The sequence below is a fragment of the Puntigrus tetrazona genome, chromosome 10 (genome assembly GCF_018831695.1).
Source record: "Puntigrus tetrazona isolate hp1 chromosome 10, ASM1883169v1, whole genome shotgun sequence".
Classification (NCBI taxonomy): domain Eukaryota; kingdom Metazoa; phylum Chordata; class Actinopteri; order Cypriniformes; family Cyprinidae; genus Puntigrus; species Puntigrus tetrazona.
Window position 1 is genome coordinate 9,983,600 of NC_056708.1, and position 17,649 is coordinate 10,001,248.

The following is a 17,649-nucleotide window of genomic DNA, read 5'->3' on the forward strand; positions in this document are numbered from 1 at the left end:
TTTCTGGGCAGGGATGTGCCAGCCACGTAAATTGGGCACAGTAGGTGCTGAGCCCTTTTCTGCCAAACTGCGTTATACAGGCGCTGAAGACCCTGAATATGCCAATCTCGTCAAGCTTACTGTCAGCATGCCCCACATAGACGGTGAGAGAATTATTTCCCCTTTGGCTGCCAGGTTGTTTGCTTAGTTCAGCCCCTCTGAGAGAAACCCCTCTCACATATCCCCTTGGGAAAAAAGCTGACATTCTTGTAGGATTTATGCATTATTTGCTGTCAAAACTAAACATTACAGCTCTCTTCAAAAGCCTAAATCCAAGTCTGAATGATGCATAAACATGAAGTGTCATGTCACGCATTTGCCAACAACATTTTCCATCAAAATCATGTTTGTCTTCCATCAAAATGATTTCTGGGAAAAATAGTAAATAGTGCAAAATATTTTAAGGTATTTTGGGGAAAAGTTCACGGCGGAAATCTAGGCCGTTTGACTAAATGTGGTTGCGTTTATTTTATCTTCCTAGCCAATCAAAACCTGTTTGTTTCTATAGCCCTCCCACAATACACTATCTTTACGGCAGGCAGAACGTGAAATTTAACGATTATAAAAATGAATATTTTATCATCATTTACTCACCCTCATGTTGTGACTTTTTTTGCTTTTGCGCAACACAAAAAGTTATACTTGAAGATTGCCCAAAACGGAAAAGCAATAAAAGGTAGCCCATATAACTCATACTCTACGTTCATAAAGTTCTAAAACCATATGGTAGCTTTAGTGAAAAGATGAAGATTAGTGAGTTAAAATCTATATCAAATCGCATTTGCTCTATCATCATTATCACATGTTACAGCTGACCCTGGTTCTCTCTTGTATTGGTAGCCAATAAGCTCGCTGCTCAACATTCAGAAACTTCAGAATCCCTTCACCTTCCCCAGCTCCGCCTGTATAGATTTGCTACAACGTGATCAGTTTTTCTTTAACGCTCGCAGTAGCATATTGTGGATGTGATTTTAGTTTGCTAATTGTCGTGCATTTTCTATGCGCCGCTCTCCAGGCATGCTCCCTGTTGTCTCCACTCGAGCACTGTCCAATTTCGAGCTGACTCTGAGCCCCGATGGCACTCGCGTGGGAAACCACAGGTGCTCCAATCTGCTGGACTTTAATGAGGTGTCCACACGCCATGGATTTCTAACCAAGGCCACCCGGAATATAGAGGGCGTCGGAGAGACTCTGCCGTATCAGTACAGCCCCGTCCTCAGAGGCCAGAGCACTCTACGCTTCTACAGGAACCTGAACTTGGAGGCCTGTCTGTGGGAGTTTGTGAGTTATTATGACATGTCTGAGCTGCTCACAGACTGCGGGGGAACGATCGGAACAGATGGGCAGGTGAGACGTCGCCACCGCTTTCAGAATCCTCTGAATTCTAATGATTAGTGCTTCATAAATTGCAACTGTTCTTGTCCTAGAGCTAAAAGAACGCGCATAAAAGAATTCCTGGGTTTGAGAAGACAATAAATATTCTGATTCCTCGTTTATCTCATTTGTCATTTATAGTTTTAGCTAGATCATAGCAAAGTTGCGTTAATATGATTCAAATTGAATTTTTTTTTTTTACCCTCTTATGTCGTTTACAAGAGTGGGGATCATGTATTATTATATGAATTATTCATCAGGCGGGCAAAGTGACTGCAAACACATCTATGTATGTTACAAATATTTTTATTTTAGTAAATTTGGTTCTTTTGATAATTCAACAAATCCTGGGTGGAGAGAAGTATCATAGTTTCCACAAAAAGTATTAAGTAACAGAGCTTTTTTTGACATTTCATAAAAATAATACAATTTCTTGAATAGCCAATCAGCATATCAGAATCATTCTTAAGGAACATGTGATGCTGAAGACTGGAGTAATGGTGATATTTAGCATTGTCATTATAAGAAAGTTGCATTTAAAATGTATTCAAATAGAAAAAGAGTTAAGTTAAATAGAAATGTTATAAAAATATATATTAAATCTAATTTAACACATAACTGATGTTAAATTCACAAGGAGCTACACAATATTATTACACAAATTATGCAAATGTTAATTTTAAATAAATATTAATAAAATCTGTATAATGAAAAGTATCTGATTTAAGCAGAAAATGAGAATGCGGGGTGGTTTTTAGCCATAATTTCCTTTTTATTTGCTTCATTGTGTGTGTTTTGGTACCAGTCGTACTATAGATGTATAAAGAAAGCGCGAACATGTTTAAACAGAACACCTAAGTTAAACTTCAACAGCTCTTCCTGAACACTCATCTTCATTTCTTTTGGACTTTGTCTTTGTTTTCGTCTATTATTATTCACGGCACTTAGTGAAATCCGTAGCTCTCTTCGGGTTTTATTTGTGCCACACTCCTCATTGTTCTCAATAGAAGAGGAGATTGACTTCACCGTAACCCGTTGAGCTTTTGTATTCATTCATTTCATTTCAGAATTTGAGGTCTTGCTTAAATGGCTCCCCTTCCTAATCTAGCATCTAAATGTCTGAATGATCTATGTTATTACAAAAATAAGCCTTAAAGTCTGCAATAGCTCCGTAAAACGAGACATGAATTCAAAACACTTCATCTAAAAAGACGTGCTTGGATCCTGCTGAGGATATTGAACGGAGCCGGTTGAATATGAAAAGCCTGGATCTTCTCTCCCTCAGGATGGGAATTTGACAATGTTCATGGGGATTTTTCTCATCTTGATTAAACCCAGTCCGGCAGGTGTTCAGACCGGCCTCATTACCGAGGACCACATTTTTATAGCCTGGTATTTTGATTATAATTGACTATGTAAATTAGCAAATGTTTCATTCAATCAAAACAGATTATGCTTTGAGACAGCTAATCTCTTCCTCCGACAAAATGCATCCTGGCTTATTGATGAACTTTACTTTGACTAACAGCCAGTGCTGATTAATAGCAACCTCTAGCGGAGAATCGGGCTTTCTTGTTTTGGTTCTTTTTGAAGGATTTGTAGCTATTCATCTTAAATGTCGTGTACATGTGTTTTTGGAAGGTGCTGAACCTGGTGCAGTCTTACGTGACCCTGCGGGTTCCTCTCCACGTCTCTTACGTGTTTCATTCCCCGGTGGGGGCAGGAGGCTGGCAACACTTTGACCTGCATTCTGAACTGCGCCTCACCTTTGTGTATGACACTGCCATCTTGTGGAGGGACGGAGTCGGCAGCCCCCCACAGGCAGAACTTCAAGGCAAGTTGTGAAATAATTGTAATAAATAAAATAGGTGATTCCTTAATTAGGATATATGTTCTGCCTTGAAAAAAAAAATCTGATAGAGTTAAAGGTAACTCTTTACCTTAAGGTATTATTTGTTAATATTAGTTAAATACATTGGACTAATACAGAACCTTCGACAGCATTTATGCTAATGTAGCTATGTTATGCTAATGTAGCTATGTTATGCTAATGTGGCTATGTTATGCTAATTTTAACATATAACACAAACTAGTATCTTTTTTTTAACCTAAAGTTGTATTCGTTGACTTTAACTAACGCACTGTGAACTGACATGAACTATGAATGTTTATGTTTTTACTAACTAAAATTATATAGTTAATCCAAAAATACTGTCTTTAGTCACCCTCATGTTGTTCCAAACCTGTAAGACTTTTGTTCATCTTCAGAAAACTATATTATATTTTGATTAAATCCAAGAGCTTTCTGACCTTGTAAAGACAGCAAGGTAGTAAGGACATTATTAAAATTGTCCATGACTAATGACAGTATTTTTGGGATTAACTATAGCTGTAATGTTAGTTAGTAAAAATATAATCATTCATTGTACAGCTAAATTAGTCTTTTTGGGAGAACAATCCTTTTAACAAGGATTAAAAAATGCTTTAGTCAAAATATTTTAGTTGGTTACTGTTAGATAATGCATTTACTTGTGTTAACAAATAGGACTTTATTGTAAAGTTTTACTGCTTTAAGTATTATATTGTGTCTCTTAAATTAGTGTTGATGTTAATTGGGCCAGAATTTCTCTATTTTTGAATTCTGTTGTCCATTCTGTAATAAATGTTTAATGAAACTTGCATCAGGGCAATTAGTGCTTCTATGCTTTCCATGAATGTAAAATACTGTTTTCAATATGCTTGTGTTATTTATGTGTACAATTGCTATTTATATTTGGCTGGAAAGCAAAATGGATCACATTTCTGCCAAATACATATATTCTTGGGATACAGATGTCACCTTTAGAGGATTACAAAACTAGTTCAGGATGTGGAAATGGGAACCTTAAGTGTGAAGTCGTAGAATATTTAAAATAAAAAGATAACCACGTTGGAGATGTTTTCTCTGCAGGAGCCTTATATCCAACCAGCATGAGGATCAATGAGCAGGGGAGGCTTGTGGTGAACTTCCGCACAGAAGCTCGCTTCAGGGGCTTGTTTGTAGCAGCACACTCTGGTTCGTTTTGGTATCTCTAATATCAACATAATTAAAAGAACTATTTTTCTTATGAAAGGAAAGATGAATTTTTGTAACTTTTGCTTTATTTCCAGCAGCTAAATTGAGGGGTAAGAGGACTGCAGGTAAAATCTACATTTCATATCTCTCTTAAATGCTTTATAGAACAAATACCTTGCTTTGAATAAATTAACTTCTTACCTGATTTCCCAGTATCCCCTGTGAAGTCCATTGTAATGAGCCAAGACCACCCAGGCTTGACCTTTAACCTCACTCTGGTTAGGACTGAGCCGACCTACAGCCAGCCTGTCCAGCAATGGATGTTCATTTCAGACTTTGCAGTGAGCTCATCTCTCTTTCCCCACTCTGTGGTTTTAAGAACATTTCTGTACTTTTTGTGATTAACGGTTTCGGCGGTGTTCGGCCAGTTGGTGTGACGCTAAACTCGTTTAACATCACTGTGTGTCTGCGACCTGCAGGTCCGAGATTATTCAGGCGCATACACAGTGAAGCTGATTCCTTGTACAGCAGCGATGAATGTGGAGTACACCGTTCCTCCGGTCTGCAACCCTAGAGAGCCGGTTACTTTTGATCTTGATATCCGCTTTCAGCAGGTAAACTAGTAAAATACTAAGCTTTTTATTTCAAATGTGCTTTCCACCTGTTGATATTATAATTAATAATAGAAAAATGTATATTAACTTAAAAGGGCCCACTATAAGCGGCCCTAATTACTATGTACTTGCATCAAAAAATAAGTAAAATGTACTTTTTGTGTTCATATTTTATTGCGAAACACTTTTGCTGCTGTATGGGTAGGTTAGAGACAGGTTTACTAGTATGGGTAGATTAAAGGTGGGTTAAGGTGTAAGGGATAGGTCAGCAGTGTAAATAAAAATATAATTACAGAAATTAGCTACAGATGTAATTAGATGCATGTATTTTAAAATATAAATAAAGGGTAACACTTTATTTTAAGGTGTTGCAATACAGAGTAAATAGCCAATTAGGTACTGTTTAGTACTTGCATGAAATAAAATGTACTTACCATGTAACTAAGTTCAAATAGTTTGTAATTATATATATATGTGTGTGTGTGTGTAACAGACCGAGCCTGTTACACAGCTACTTACACTTAAGTACAATCTTGATTACAATTTTTCTCAAGCAGCTTATTGTGTTTGCTTTCTGTAGGTGAGTGACCCTGTGGCGGTGGAGTTCAGTCTGAACACACAGATGTTTCTGTTGTCTAAGAAAGCGTTGTGGTTGTCGGATGGATCTATGGGCTTCGGTCAAGAAAGTGACGCTGCTTTCTCTGAGGGTACGTCTAACTGGAACACGAGGCTGTGTGATAGAATATAAGACAAATGATTTAATTAATCTGTAAAAAAAATAAAAAATCTCTTCAAGGTGACACAATCTACGGACGGGTGATGGTGGACCCTGTGCAGAACTTGGGTGGTTCTTTCTACTGTAACATTGAGAAGGTGTATCTGTGCACCGGCGCTGATGGATATGTTCCTAAATACAACCCCGCCAAATCTGAGTTTGGATGCCTTGCAGACTCTCCATCTCTGCTGTACAGATTCAAAATTATTGTGAGTATGTTAACTGAAACTAATTAAAAATTAATTCATTTAAAATAAAATAAAAAATAAAAACATAAGATGAAACGCTTCAATTAGAAAATCTGAATTCTTGACAAAACTACCTAAAAAAAAAAAAACTTGAAATACTAAAATTAAACATTAAATGAGTATAAACTAAAACTAAACAGAAATATAATAAGACACCAAATAATGGTAAAACATTACAAATTTCCTAAATACTAATATAATACTATCATTTTATTAAGTCTTTAAAATAAAATTATACATTATAAATTATACAATTTAAATAAGTTGTATGTGAAAATATGTTATTTTAATAAAGGAAAAAAAAATTCTGTCATCATTTACTCACTCTCAAGTAGTTCCAAACCTGTAAGAATTTCTTTGCTCTGCCGAACACAAACCTTTTTCAAAATATCTTTTGTGTTCAGCAGAACAAAGAAATTCTTACAGGTTTGGAAGTATTTGAGGGTGAGTAAATGATGGCAGTATTTTCACTTTTGGTTGAACTATTCCTTTAAGATGTTTAAAATAAATCTGTGACATTTGTTTGAAAAAAAGACTCATGATTCCACCTTTCCTCTAGGACAAAGCCCAGCCAGAAACTCAGGCCAAGAGTTTTGGGGATGTGAGTTTCAAGGCCCTGCTAGCTGTAGATGACCCCTCTGCCCTCTCTCTAGTGAAGCAGCCAGGATCTGATGGATTCAGGCTGGATTCTACTCCTCTTTTCCAGGTCTAATCTTTTTGTTGATTTATGAGTTATGAATATATACAGTTGTGTACTTCAAATCTCTGTCATCCTGTACCAGACTTACAAAGTCCTATTATCCTTCTTGTCTGTAGGTGGCAGTAGGAAGAGAGTGGTTCATTCACACCATCTACACCGTGCGTTCAAAAGACAACGCCAGACGTGGCATTGGCAAAAGAAGCGCAGAGTACCACTCAATAACATCAGGTGACCTTGTGCCAGCGGAGGCCAGAGGTCGCTACAGACGCTCCAACAGAGAAGTCCCGGTCCTGGCGGAGGAGATCGGACCCGAGAACAACCGAGGAACGAACATCATGCACATCGCTCTGGACCGCAGCCGCCGGCACTCTGCGTCTGGAGAGGAGCTGTTCGCAGACGGACTGTCTCCGCGGGAGCTCAGCGGACGAGGTGCAGAGGGGGACGAGGTGACTGTGGCAGGAGCCGTCGTGGGACTGCTTCTCACCGTCCTCGTGGTTATAGTGTTGGCGCTGATGGTTCACTCGAGGCGGACGCCTGTGAAAAAGGCCCCGAGCGTGTCGTCCAGCCTGCAGCCTGTTATAGTTAGAAGTAGCCTTGATAATGGTGACAGCTCAGAGGTCTGAAGGACTAATGGACTATCTGGAGACTCTACTGTTCTCCTTTGTCATACATGGGATCAATTTTGTTTCATTTTCTTTGTTTTAAACAAGTGCCTCTGACAGGTTTTAACTCACAAACCAGTTCATCACCAGCCCAAAGAAATCATTTTAAATTACATTTTACGTTGTTTATTTTTCCTCCTTCAGTAATGAAATGTTGAGGTTTACCCAGTGTTCAGTTCTCCGTGGTCCTAATAGTGCCCTCCCCACGAATTAACAAAACTAAATAAAGAACGAGCGAAATAACTAAACTTAATTCATCCTTAGAGGTTTAAGCATTTTAATATTATTTTATGACAGTGGTTTATGATAGAAGCAAGATTTCATTTAGTTGCATTTTAGTTCCAATAAATTCCAAAGTAAATTTATTTAAAATAAAAAATAGAATAATAGTAATAATAAAAGTTATTAAAAATAGTTTTAAAAATACATTTTTATTATAATAATAATATTAGAGTTTAGTGTCTTTTTCAAAAAATATTCCTATTGTTTAATCATCAGAATTATTATTATTATTATTGTTGTTGTTGTTTCTTTTTTTACCCTAACTTTGTTGTTTTTTTTTCTTTTAATTAGTTGTGAATAGAATTTTTCATAGCACATCCCATACAAAGTATATGAAAGATTAAAAAAAAAAACTCAATCTCATTGGCTCTGTCACTTTGAACACTGGGTAACACCAGATGAAAGAAAGATAATATTGTTTGTAAAGATTCCAAAAGGAAAAGTAAGTTCAAGTTTAAGTCATTTCTTATGGGTCATGTGGTGCATTCAAACGAACTGATCACGACACTGACACCTGTATTATGTGGTTTACTTTTGTTTATCTCAAGTGTTAAATATTTGCTTGTATTACAGTATTAGCTACTGTATTTTGGGATATGTGATGTCTTTTGGACGATACGACTTTTCCTCAATCGCTCAGTGTTTCACAGATATGCTGGTTTTTAACAGCAAGTGCCAAGCTTTTAATGGAGAAATGCTGAAAATGCATTTCATATCACGGTCAAACAGTTGTTGTCACACAATTTACATTCAGTCTGTCAAATGTTGTCAAATATCATCTTGTTGCTGCTGTTTTTATTACTTGCTATAATTTAAGCATTAGTATTCATGAGTACGGCATGTATTAAATATTGCAGTCTTCTCTCAGAGTGTCGTTTTAAAATAAGGGAAAAACTGTGACATTAGAAATCCCTCAGATTTCCACATTTGTGTTTGACTGTCTATTAGGGGTGGGGGGGCACTGACACTGATTTTAGTTGTCTTCACCGTCATTAGACACATCGCACTGTTTACATCGCATCCGTGAAAAACCAGCATCCTGCTGTCAAATCCAGCTCACCTCCCGACAAATATATTCCTCATCAGGCTGATAATATTTAAAAAAAAATGTGCTATGCAATAAAATCAATGGATCGTTTCCATGTTCAGAGGTTAACAAACATGAGCACGACATTTTGGGCACAGTGAAACACTCTTTGTTTGAAATGGTATTTATGGTGAGATAATTGTGTTTTTTGTACATGGTTCACTCCTAAATATTTACAAAGCTAAATGCATTTTATGTACTGGGCCTTGAAGCACAAAATAAACAAAGTCTTGAGACTTTACAGTTTTGAATGTCTCATAACTGTGCTAAAAATATGCTCAATTGTAATTGTAGTTAATTCGGAGCTGTGAAATATCTACCTTTGCTGTGGTAGACTTGAAGGTGAAGCACTGTAGGAACCAGATCTCCTGGAGCACCCAAGGGTCCTAAAATCTGGAAAATCCTGAAGAAAGGTTCTCCAGGCCAGAGGCTTCTGCATTAGGCTCTCTGAGATGGAGACTCGGGACGTGCCGCATCTGTTATCCCGCAGGACGAAGACTGAAAGTAAAGCATCTGTTGATGTCTCTTTCCTCACAGGCTTAAAACTCGAAATGTGGTCTTTTGCCGCCTCAAAAGATGGAGACTCAAAGCATGCTACATCTGTTACTGTCTCTCTGGATGCTGTGTATTCTTGTTTTGTCTCACAGGAGACTCAGAAATGTCTGGTTACATTTATCCCATCCTGTTGGGAAAGAGATTACAATTTGGCGCTTTTCAGTTTAAGTTCTGTGACGGCTGCTGGTGTCGGAGGCGCCACACGCGGGCATACTGTTTTGTTTTGTTTTTTACCAATGTATTTCTCTGATCGCATCAAGATCATGCCTGCATTCCTTCGTCTTTCAACGGCGCTATACATCTCGCATTTGTCACTGAGATGATTTATTTCTCTGAGGAAGTGAATGAATGTGATGTAGGCTAGCTTGCATTAGTTGCATTAGAAATACTAGGTCGACAAAATCTAAATGTTTCAAGAAGAAGGATTAAAGTCATATCCTAATATAAGAATATCCCAAAGAATCATTTTTCAAATCTGTCAGTTTTATATATAATATATGTATATTATGGGCAAATTTTTTTCACGCTTTTTAGTGTGGCATATAGGCATATCGCTGTATTCGCTTCAGTTTAAGATGCACGCGATACAATCATTTTTACGATTACAATATTATTGTCATTATAAAATAGGCTATACTATTTTATCCATGCCATCTGATGTTCTTTCACTTTTATATCAATAAACTACTGTTTGTGGGATTAAAGGCGCGGGTAACTCTTTGCAATAATTAGCCTAACGCTTCAATACTCTTTATTAAATATAACTTAACCTTAAATGTTATTTTACAAAGATTTGTTATGTATACGTTCACAAAAACACTTAAATTGAGCAGAAAAGCAAGCACAGTTTCTAAACCCTGCATTTGGGTCAGGTTTAGTTGAAGAATCATTGTGCTTCTCAAATTTTTATTATCGTATATACAATATGCAAAATCTTACAAAGATCAGAGGAAGCTAAATGCGCTCTGCAGGACACGGAGGCTCCGGCGCAATCACTTGCATTTTTTTCAGTGGAAACAAAAAAAGCTCACGCCGTCGTTTTCTCTGATACAGATAAGAGTAATACATCATGCAAAACTGTAAAGGGCCTACTTTGATTTGTGCGCACTCACAATATCAACAAAAGGTTATGTCAATCCAGGCTATTTGCATGCGCTATAACCTCTCAAAATATAACTTTAATTTCTGATTTAAATTCTTGAAACGTATTGATTTTATTCTTGTAATAGTTCGACTTTAATCTCGTAGTATTTCGACTTAATTCTCGTAGTGTTTAGAATTTTCTCTAAATATCACACCCTTAATCTCGTAATATTAGATTTTTTGCTGTACATAGAAAAAAAACTGTACTAGAGCATAAAAATACTATATTTGCAGATATTTAAGAAACGTGCTAAGGTAACATACTCGTTTATCTGAAAAACAATGTTACAGGCAATTATTCTCATTTGAAAATGTGCGTTCTGGCCCGGAATGTCAGTTTTTGTTTTGGTTTGTGAAACCCGCCCACTGTCAGTTTAACCAATCGTGTTTCGGAACCCCGGGTTGCCATGTGGCAGAAAAGCCAGCGTATTTCATTTAAATCATGGAAGCTGGCAACCTGCTTGTGCGTCAAGTCTGAGTGGGGCGGGTGAAAAAAGCAATACATATAGCACCTTTAGGGTGGCACTAAAACGCCGACGTAAGGAAGAAAGTGGGAATCTTCGAAACGAACTTCTCGAATGAACCGATTCGAGAAAATATTTCTGCACGCTAAATATCGTAACCAATCAATTTCCCCACAATCCCTCACGTGACTGGACCAGGAAGTGGGTCCAGAATGGGCTCTCTCTCTTCCGTCTGGAATCACTTCTGGCCCTGTAAAGCAGTTACACTGTTGCTTAGGAAAACATGGCCACTGCCGGAGATTCGAGAGGAGAGCTTCAGAAGGAATTAGTCTGTTCTATTTGCCTCGATTACTTCGACGACCCTGTCATTTTAAAATGCGGCCACAATTTTTGCCGCATGTGCATTTTGATGCACTGGGAGGAAAATGGAGGCGATGATGTGGGTTACCAGTGTCCGGAGTGCAGGATGGTGCGTGGTTTGTTTTGGAAAACGTTGCTAGATTCTGGGTTGCTTAGTTACAGCTGCTTGAATGAACTTAACGGATTTCTGTAACGTTACATTCGCGTCTAAATCACGTACAAAGACTTAAACCGGCAGTCTAAAATAACGACCGGACTTTACTGTGTTGACAATAATAGGTGTGATTTCTCCGATCTCGTTTATTGTACCATAACATACAAATCGCCGCACGAGCCTTTTGTCGATACAGCACCGATACTTTTCTACGTCGCACATGCGACTTTGTCCTTTTTTTGCAGGTGTTTGCGAAAATGAGTTTCACCAAGAACTACCTGGTGAAGAACTTGGTGGATAAACTGAGCGACTTTGACTATCTGAAGACGTGTAGGCCCTCTGCACCCTCAAAACCCGTGAAAATGGACGGGAAATGTGAGCGACACCACGAGGAGCTCAAACTGTACTGCCACACGGACAGAAAGCCCATCTGCGTGGTGTGTCGGGAATCCAGAGCCCACAGGTGAGGCTCGCTGAACCGAATATGTTCCCCTTATTCGCTCAAAACCTAGCGAGCTGCCTGCCCGGGCGTCCTTTTTGGGTTGATATGCTCAAAATGCTGTCTACGGGCGGCTCGGTAGGTTTTGAGGCTTTGACCTCAGTCTGAGGACCAGATGTACTTAACTGTAGCTATTTTAGATTAAAATGGCTTTAGAAATAAAGCAACATGCCATTTTATTGTTTTTGTAGACACCATGATGTTGCTCCTGTCCCCGAGGTTGTTGAAGACATGAAGGTTTGTTTGACGGATGCTTGGTTTTGTCTGTTGTATAACTGATGTGATTTAGCCTTTGTCCGTCAGTTGTTTGCAGTGTCTATTTTTCTTTCTTTCTTGTCCTCCTTCCTGTTATCTTGATTTAAATGCCGGAGTTGGCACCAGAAGCCATTGACATTATTGCTAACCTTGGGGCTGGAACAAGGAGTGACTATCTGTCACTGCAGTGTTGTCTGTATATGTGGCATTTAGCACTCATGTTAAGCGGTTTTTTTTTTTCTTACCAGATAGCCTTGAAAATGTGTTTGTTGCCATTGTTTGATTATGTAGTTTGCGGTCCTGAATTTTTATTTTTATTATTTCAAATCAAATAATATGTGCCCAACGACTAGCGTTTTCTGGATCTAGGTGTGAAATGAACAAATGTCTGTACTTTTTGCGCTGTGGTGGTAATTTTACTCATCTAACAGCTGCTGGGGGCCGATACACAAATGTGTGTGAAGTGTTCGTGTTTTCTTGGTAGTTGTAGACTGTGAACGCACACAAACACATAATACTAGTAAAGTTATATAATTGTAATTGCGATATGAAAGTACAGACACATGTGATGGATTTCATTTAAATAAACAATAATTAATGGGTGAAAAAATGTTGACCATTAGCAGTTTTAATTAGCTTTGAATCTAAGGTGCATTGTGAGGGCAGAGCTGTTTTTTTTGTTTTTGTTTTTTTTTAATAAATACATTTTCAGTATATTTATGTTATATTATTGAGGTTATTAAATTGTATTTTAAAAACAATTCTTAATATAAATATTTTTACAATTATTTAAATATTGTACACTTCAATTTTTTGTAAAAAAACAAATAATAATTTTGTATATATGTGTATTTGAAATGTATTATACTATTACAATTTAGTTAATAAAGTAGCAATTACATTTTTTTAATTTATTTTCATGATTATATAATTCCTGACATACATGCTAATATGTGTTGTTAAATTAAATTCCAATTTTAAACTCTTAATGGAAAGTTAAGTGACAGTCTAAAACGGGTTGGTGGGCAAATCATTCTTCATTCCCTTTTGGAAATTTCCACACGTGCGAGGTATGGCACGTTTCACACGCAACAATTATCTGTTCCTCTGGATTATTTTTGTCGTCCTTGTTCAGAGCCCAAGGTTAAACACGTTTAAATACTAGAAGGAGTGTAAAGCAACAGGTTAGTATCAGAATGAAAGAATATTCTTGTGCAGGGTGAACAGGGAAATGTTATGAGAAAGCAAATCTAATTAATAAACGCAATAAAATGTAAAGCTACTGTGCGACACGTTCCTAAGGTTATTAAAGTGCGCAATCTTAAACTCCAGCCATTGTTGGTGCTGCGACAGCAATAAGGTCCATATATTCTGTCAAGATCCTTTCTAGAACCGTTTCTGTTGGACGTGCTTTGCTTAAATGTTGTGCAATAAAACTTGAAGTTGAAAGATTTCTCTCTTGTTTTAATATGCAGAGTGAGCTGAAGCTGAGACTCATCAAGCTGAACTGGCAGAAGTCCATGTGCACGAGAGTAAAGAGCACAGACGAGCAGGCCAAAACCGATGTCAAGGTAGGAAAGCTGATGTGTTCCCATGCCGACTTTGCATACGTACAAATGGCTCAAAGATCGCTGGTTATATAACCCCAGGTGGCCTTGATGCTGAATCTCAAACATCTCTATCTCAACAGCTCAAAAAGCAAGCTTTGAAGGAGAAGATCGAAGAAGATGTTGGCGCCCTGGTTCAGTTTTTGCTGGATGAGAAGGATGATCTGTTGGAAAGGTTGGAGGTGGAAGCGGAAGCCACTATCGGGCTGATCGACGCCAACCTGAAGCGCGTGGAGAGCGAAGCGGCCAAAGTGGACAAAGCCATCACTGAAATTCAAAACCAGCTAAGTGACAGCGCTAACTTTGAGGTGAAGATTTTCTCAAATCTGAAGATAAAACTAAAACTTTCTTGTGTATATATGCTTCTAATTATGTATATAAGAATTTAGTCCTTGGTAGCTTTTGGTGGTTGTGGTAGTTGCGTTGCTGTCTGTGCAGGGTCAGAAAGATTTTATACGAAATGTCTTCATTTGTTTTTCTGAAGATGAATGAAGGTCTTAAGGGTTTGGAACGACACGAGGGCAAATCATCAATGACAGATTTTTCAATTTTTTGAGATATTTTCCACATTTTCTGAACTGACATGGGTGCAAAATATGCAGAACAAACGTTTAAATGAGTAATGAATTGTATTAATAAATATTATATAAGTAAATGATCAAATGAGTTGTGGAAATCTGAATTATAAATTTTAACAACCTATAATTGTTATCAGTTTACAGTTTAAAAGACATTTTCTTTTATTTACATGTATAAATGTGTACGCAAAGAACAATAACTATATTGGGGTCCACAAAAATGTAATCTATAGTATGATAATAATGTGTTTATTATAAGCCGTTTGAAGTTGGAAGGATTTTGCTTGTAGGGTATAATCATTGTTGTTATATCTAGATCTGTAAGGATAAATGTTATTATATCATTACATATATGTGGCCATCTTGTTATTGCTGCTTTGCTTCTCACAATTTTGTGACTTAATATGACTTTACATAACACTATTGTTATTAACATTTTCCTTTTTTCCTTTCCAGAGTATCAGTAATTCATACTTAAGGTATGCCAATCTGTATTTTATTGATTTTTTTAAAATGTTTAATTCTATAGCATGTTAACTATGATTATATCTGCCCTGCTAATAATCTGTTTTGTTTTGTTTTTGAGTTTTTGTCTTATAATGTGTTTTTTTTCCTTAGCCCCTGTCACGTAAACCTCAGCGTCCAGGCCTGTAACTCTCCACCAGATTTCTCCGAGTTCACAGGCCCCTTTCAGCTCATCATGTGGAAGAAGATGATGCACGTGTTACACACAAGTAAGTGCTGTTGGTGCATTAAGATGCGGTCACATTATCAGGAGAATTTCTGCAGCAATCTGAGATTAGTCTCGTTGACCAACAGACAATAGCTTCATACATCACTATATTATTGACAACGGACCTTTTTTGGCCCCTTCGAAAATGAGCCGAAATGTCACTAGTGTGAGCACATTTGTACCCCTTGTTGTGAGTTTTTAGTTGCATGCTAAACAGCTAACCAGATCTTCCGTTTCCCAGTGCCTCAGAATCTGACTCTGGATTTAGACACAGCTCACCCCTCACTGGCCATCAGCGACTTCGACACCAAAGTGGAGGAGGGCCGCGTGCGCTCCCAGGAGCCCGACATGCCGCAGCGGTTCACTCGTTTCTTCGGGGTGCTCGCTACCGCCCAGTATTCCAGCGGGCAGCACTACTGGGAGGTGGACGTGCGGGACAAGGGGGTCTGGTATCTGGGCGTCACCACCGAGTACAGCAACCGCAAAGGCTTCGTAAACCTCTCGCCCTCCGCTGGCTACTGGAGCCTGTGTCTCCAAGACCGGCTGTACGCCAACGAGGAAGACTCGCGCGTGCCTGTGGCGGACTACTGGAACTCTCCTCGCGTCGGCGTCTTCTTAGATTACGACCGGGGCCACGTCACTTTCTTCGACGCGGTCACCATGAAACGCATTTATAACTTTGTCACATACTTTGACGAGCCCGTCTCACCCTTCTTCAGCCCAGGGAAAAACGACCCGGGCAGCCGACTACAAATATGTCATTTCTACTGAAAATGAAGCGGTCCGCAAACAAAGAAAACGTAACGATAGATGCTCCTGTTTTTGTGTTTTGGTAAACATTTCAGGGCATTTTTCCCTCCTGGATGTAGGGACGTTTGTTCTCAAGCTCTGCCGGTGTTTTGGATTCAGTTGATCTGAATTTACTAGTTGCGTAGAGCTTTGATACACCATAATCTGAAGGAGCGAACTGAATTTCGTTTGCTCTTGAGTTATGATGTAGCCCCACTGAAATTCAGGTAGAGAGGCATTGCAGGTTTTTACGCAAATGTCGACTTTAGCTGCTCTGTGTCGTCTTATGTCTTAGACCTCAGTGTTGTCTTTTGTACAATCAGTGGTGAAAATAATGATTGAATCAGGTGAAAAATGGATTAATGTTTAATAACATTTAAAATCGGAGAACCCTCGACTTATTTATAAACGGATACGTATTCCATTATATGGCATATATTCGCTTTTACCCCCATGTTACATTGCTTTCTTTTTTTTTTACATGCTTTTTGGCAGTTTTATCTGTAAAAGATGTATTCGTCAGACAAATTACCCCATAATGTAATGAGAGTGTTACATAAGGCTCCGTGTTCAACATTTTGTAATAGCTCAGACTGCAATAGGTGCTATGCAACTTCGAATATGACAAAGTAGATCAGATGTGCCGCGAGGAGCGTCCTTCTGTTCATTTAATTATGTAGAGATTCATTTTTATAAAGGAGTACATTCGAAAGCTGTGTACCGTTCATGTTACATCATTTCAATGTCATTTTCAAATCCATTATATCAAATATCTTAATCTCTTTTGTTTTAGCGGTAGTCTAATCTGTCTCATGGGCTGATGATAAAGAGAGATGCTGGAAATGTTCGGGGTTTTTTGTTTCCGTGTGGACCGAAACACGCACAAAGTGACATTTCAGCACCTTTTGACCACGCTCAGATGGTTTGTTGTTCATGCCGGTATTTACAGAACTAGTTTATATACTAGAATCAATGCGGTCATTTGTACAAAATGTTGTTAGAGCTGAGAAAGGACCAAGAAAACGCCAGACCAGAACCAGATGTTTTGTACATATGCTGTGAACATGAACACTTTGTGTTGCCCAGCTATGAAAGTTTCAGTTTAACATTTATAGTACTTTATTAATCACCGTCTATTTTGTCATAAGAAATGAGTTCAGCTTGAACACATTGACTTTTTTTTTTTTTTTTTTTTTGATGTAACAGAGACCTGTTGCATCACCTAACTGCTGGATGGCATCACAAGTACATTTTACTTTTGTGTGAGTTATTAAAAACCACTGCGATGTGTTACGTGTTTTTCTCTGCAGTAAGTAATTTTAAAAATAAAATATTACAACGATTTTTTTTCCTCAGTATTTTGTATTTTAAACAGCAAAAGTTCCATCTTTAAAATATAAATTAGTGCTGTCAAACAATAAATCGCATTCAAAATGTTTTATTCCTTTTTTTACATGAAGTACTTCAGATATTTGTATTTATAAATACATACAGTATATATTTAGAATATTCTTTTTTTAATACATTTATATTTTCTGTTATAAATGAATATATTTAGTATATAAACAACATATTTTCCTTAAATGTACATGCATGTGTTTGCATTTATACATAATATGTATGCGTGTGTGTATTGGGTATTTTTATTATGAAAACAGTAACTTTTATTTTGGATG

General features: G+C 37.7%; 2 protein-coding genes across 3 annotated transcripts in view; both read left to right on the plus strand.

Moving 5' to 3' along the window:
• The window catches only part of frem2a (FRAS1 related extracellular matrix 2a), a 48,943-nt gene extending 39,866 nt beyond the window's left edge, over nucleotides 1-9,077 (plus strand). The window contains exons 15-25 of one of the 2 annotated variants that reach the window (XM_043251186.1): nucleotides 12-143; nucleotides 1,055-1,386; nucleotides 3,055-3,247; nucleotides 4,364-4,468; nucleotides 4,564-4,593; nucleotides 4,682-4,809; nucleotides 4,948-5,082; nucleotides 5,663-5,789; nucleotides 5,879-6,066; nucleotides 6,665-6,811; nucleotides 6,922-9,077. In XM_043251186.1, the coding sequence (XP_043107121.1) occupies nucleotides 12-143; nucleotides 1,055-1,386; nucleotides 3,055-3,247; nucleotides 4,364-4,468; nucleotides 4,564-4,593; nucleotides 4,682-4,809; nucleotides 4,948-5,082; nucleotides 5,663-5,789; nucleotides 5,879-6,066; nucleotides 6,665-6,811; nucleotides 6,922-7,428 (2,024 nt within the window). In that variant the 3' untranslated portion in view covers nucleotides 7,429-9,077. The remainder of the gene's footprint in view (nucleotides 1-11; nucleotides 144-1,054; nucleotides 1,387-3,054; nucleotides 3,248-4,363; nucleotides 4,469-4,563; nucleotides 4,594-4,681; nucleotides 4,810-4,947; nucleotides 5,083-5,662; nucleotides 5,790-5,878; nucleotides 6,067-6,664; nucleotides 6,812-6,921) is intronic. The other variant, XM_043251187.1, reaches the window with a different exon arrangement.
• A 2,128-nt stretch (nucleotides 9,078-11,205) lies between these two features.
• trim47 (tripartite motif containing 47) lies at nucleotides 11,206-17,395 on the plus strand. Its single transcript, XM_043251179.1, has 8 exons — nucleotides 11,206-11,467; nucleotides 11,758-11,975; nucleotides 12,203-12,248; nucleotides 13,742-13,837; nucleotides 13,957-14,181; nucleotides 14,908-14,930; nucleotides 15,070-15,185; nucleotides 15,426-17,395. The coding sequence occupies exons 1-8, from the start codon at nucleotides 11,282-11,284 to the stop codon at nucleotides 15,953-15,955; spliced, it is 1,440 nt and encodes a 479-aa protein (XP_043107114.1). The 5' UTR covers nucleotides 11,206-11,281; the 3' UTR covers nucleotides 15,956-17,395.
• The last annotated feature ends 254 nt before the right edge of the window (nucleotides 17,396-17,649 follow it).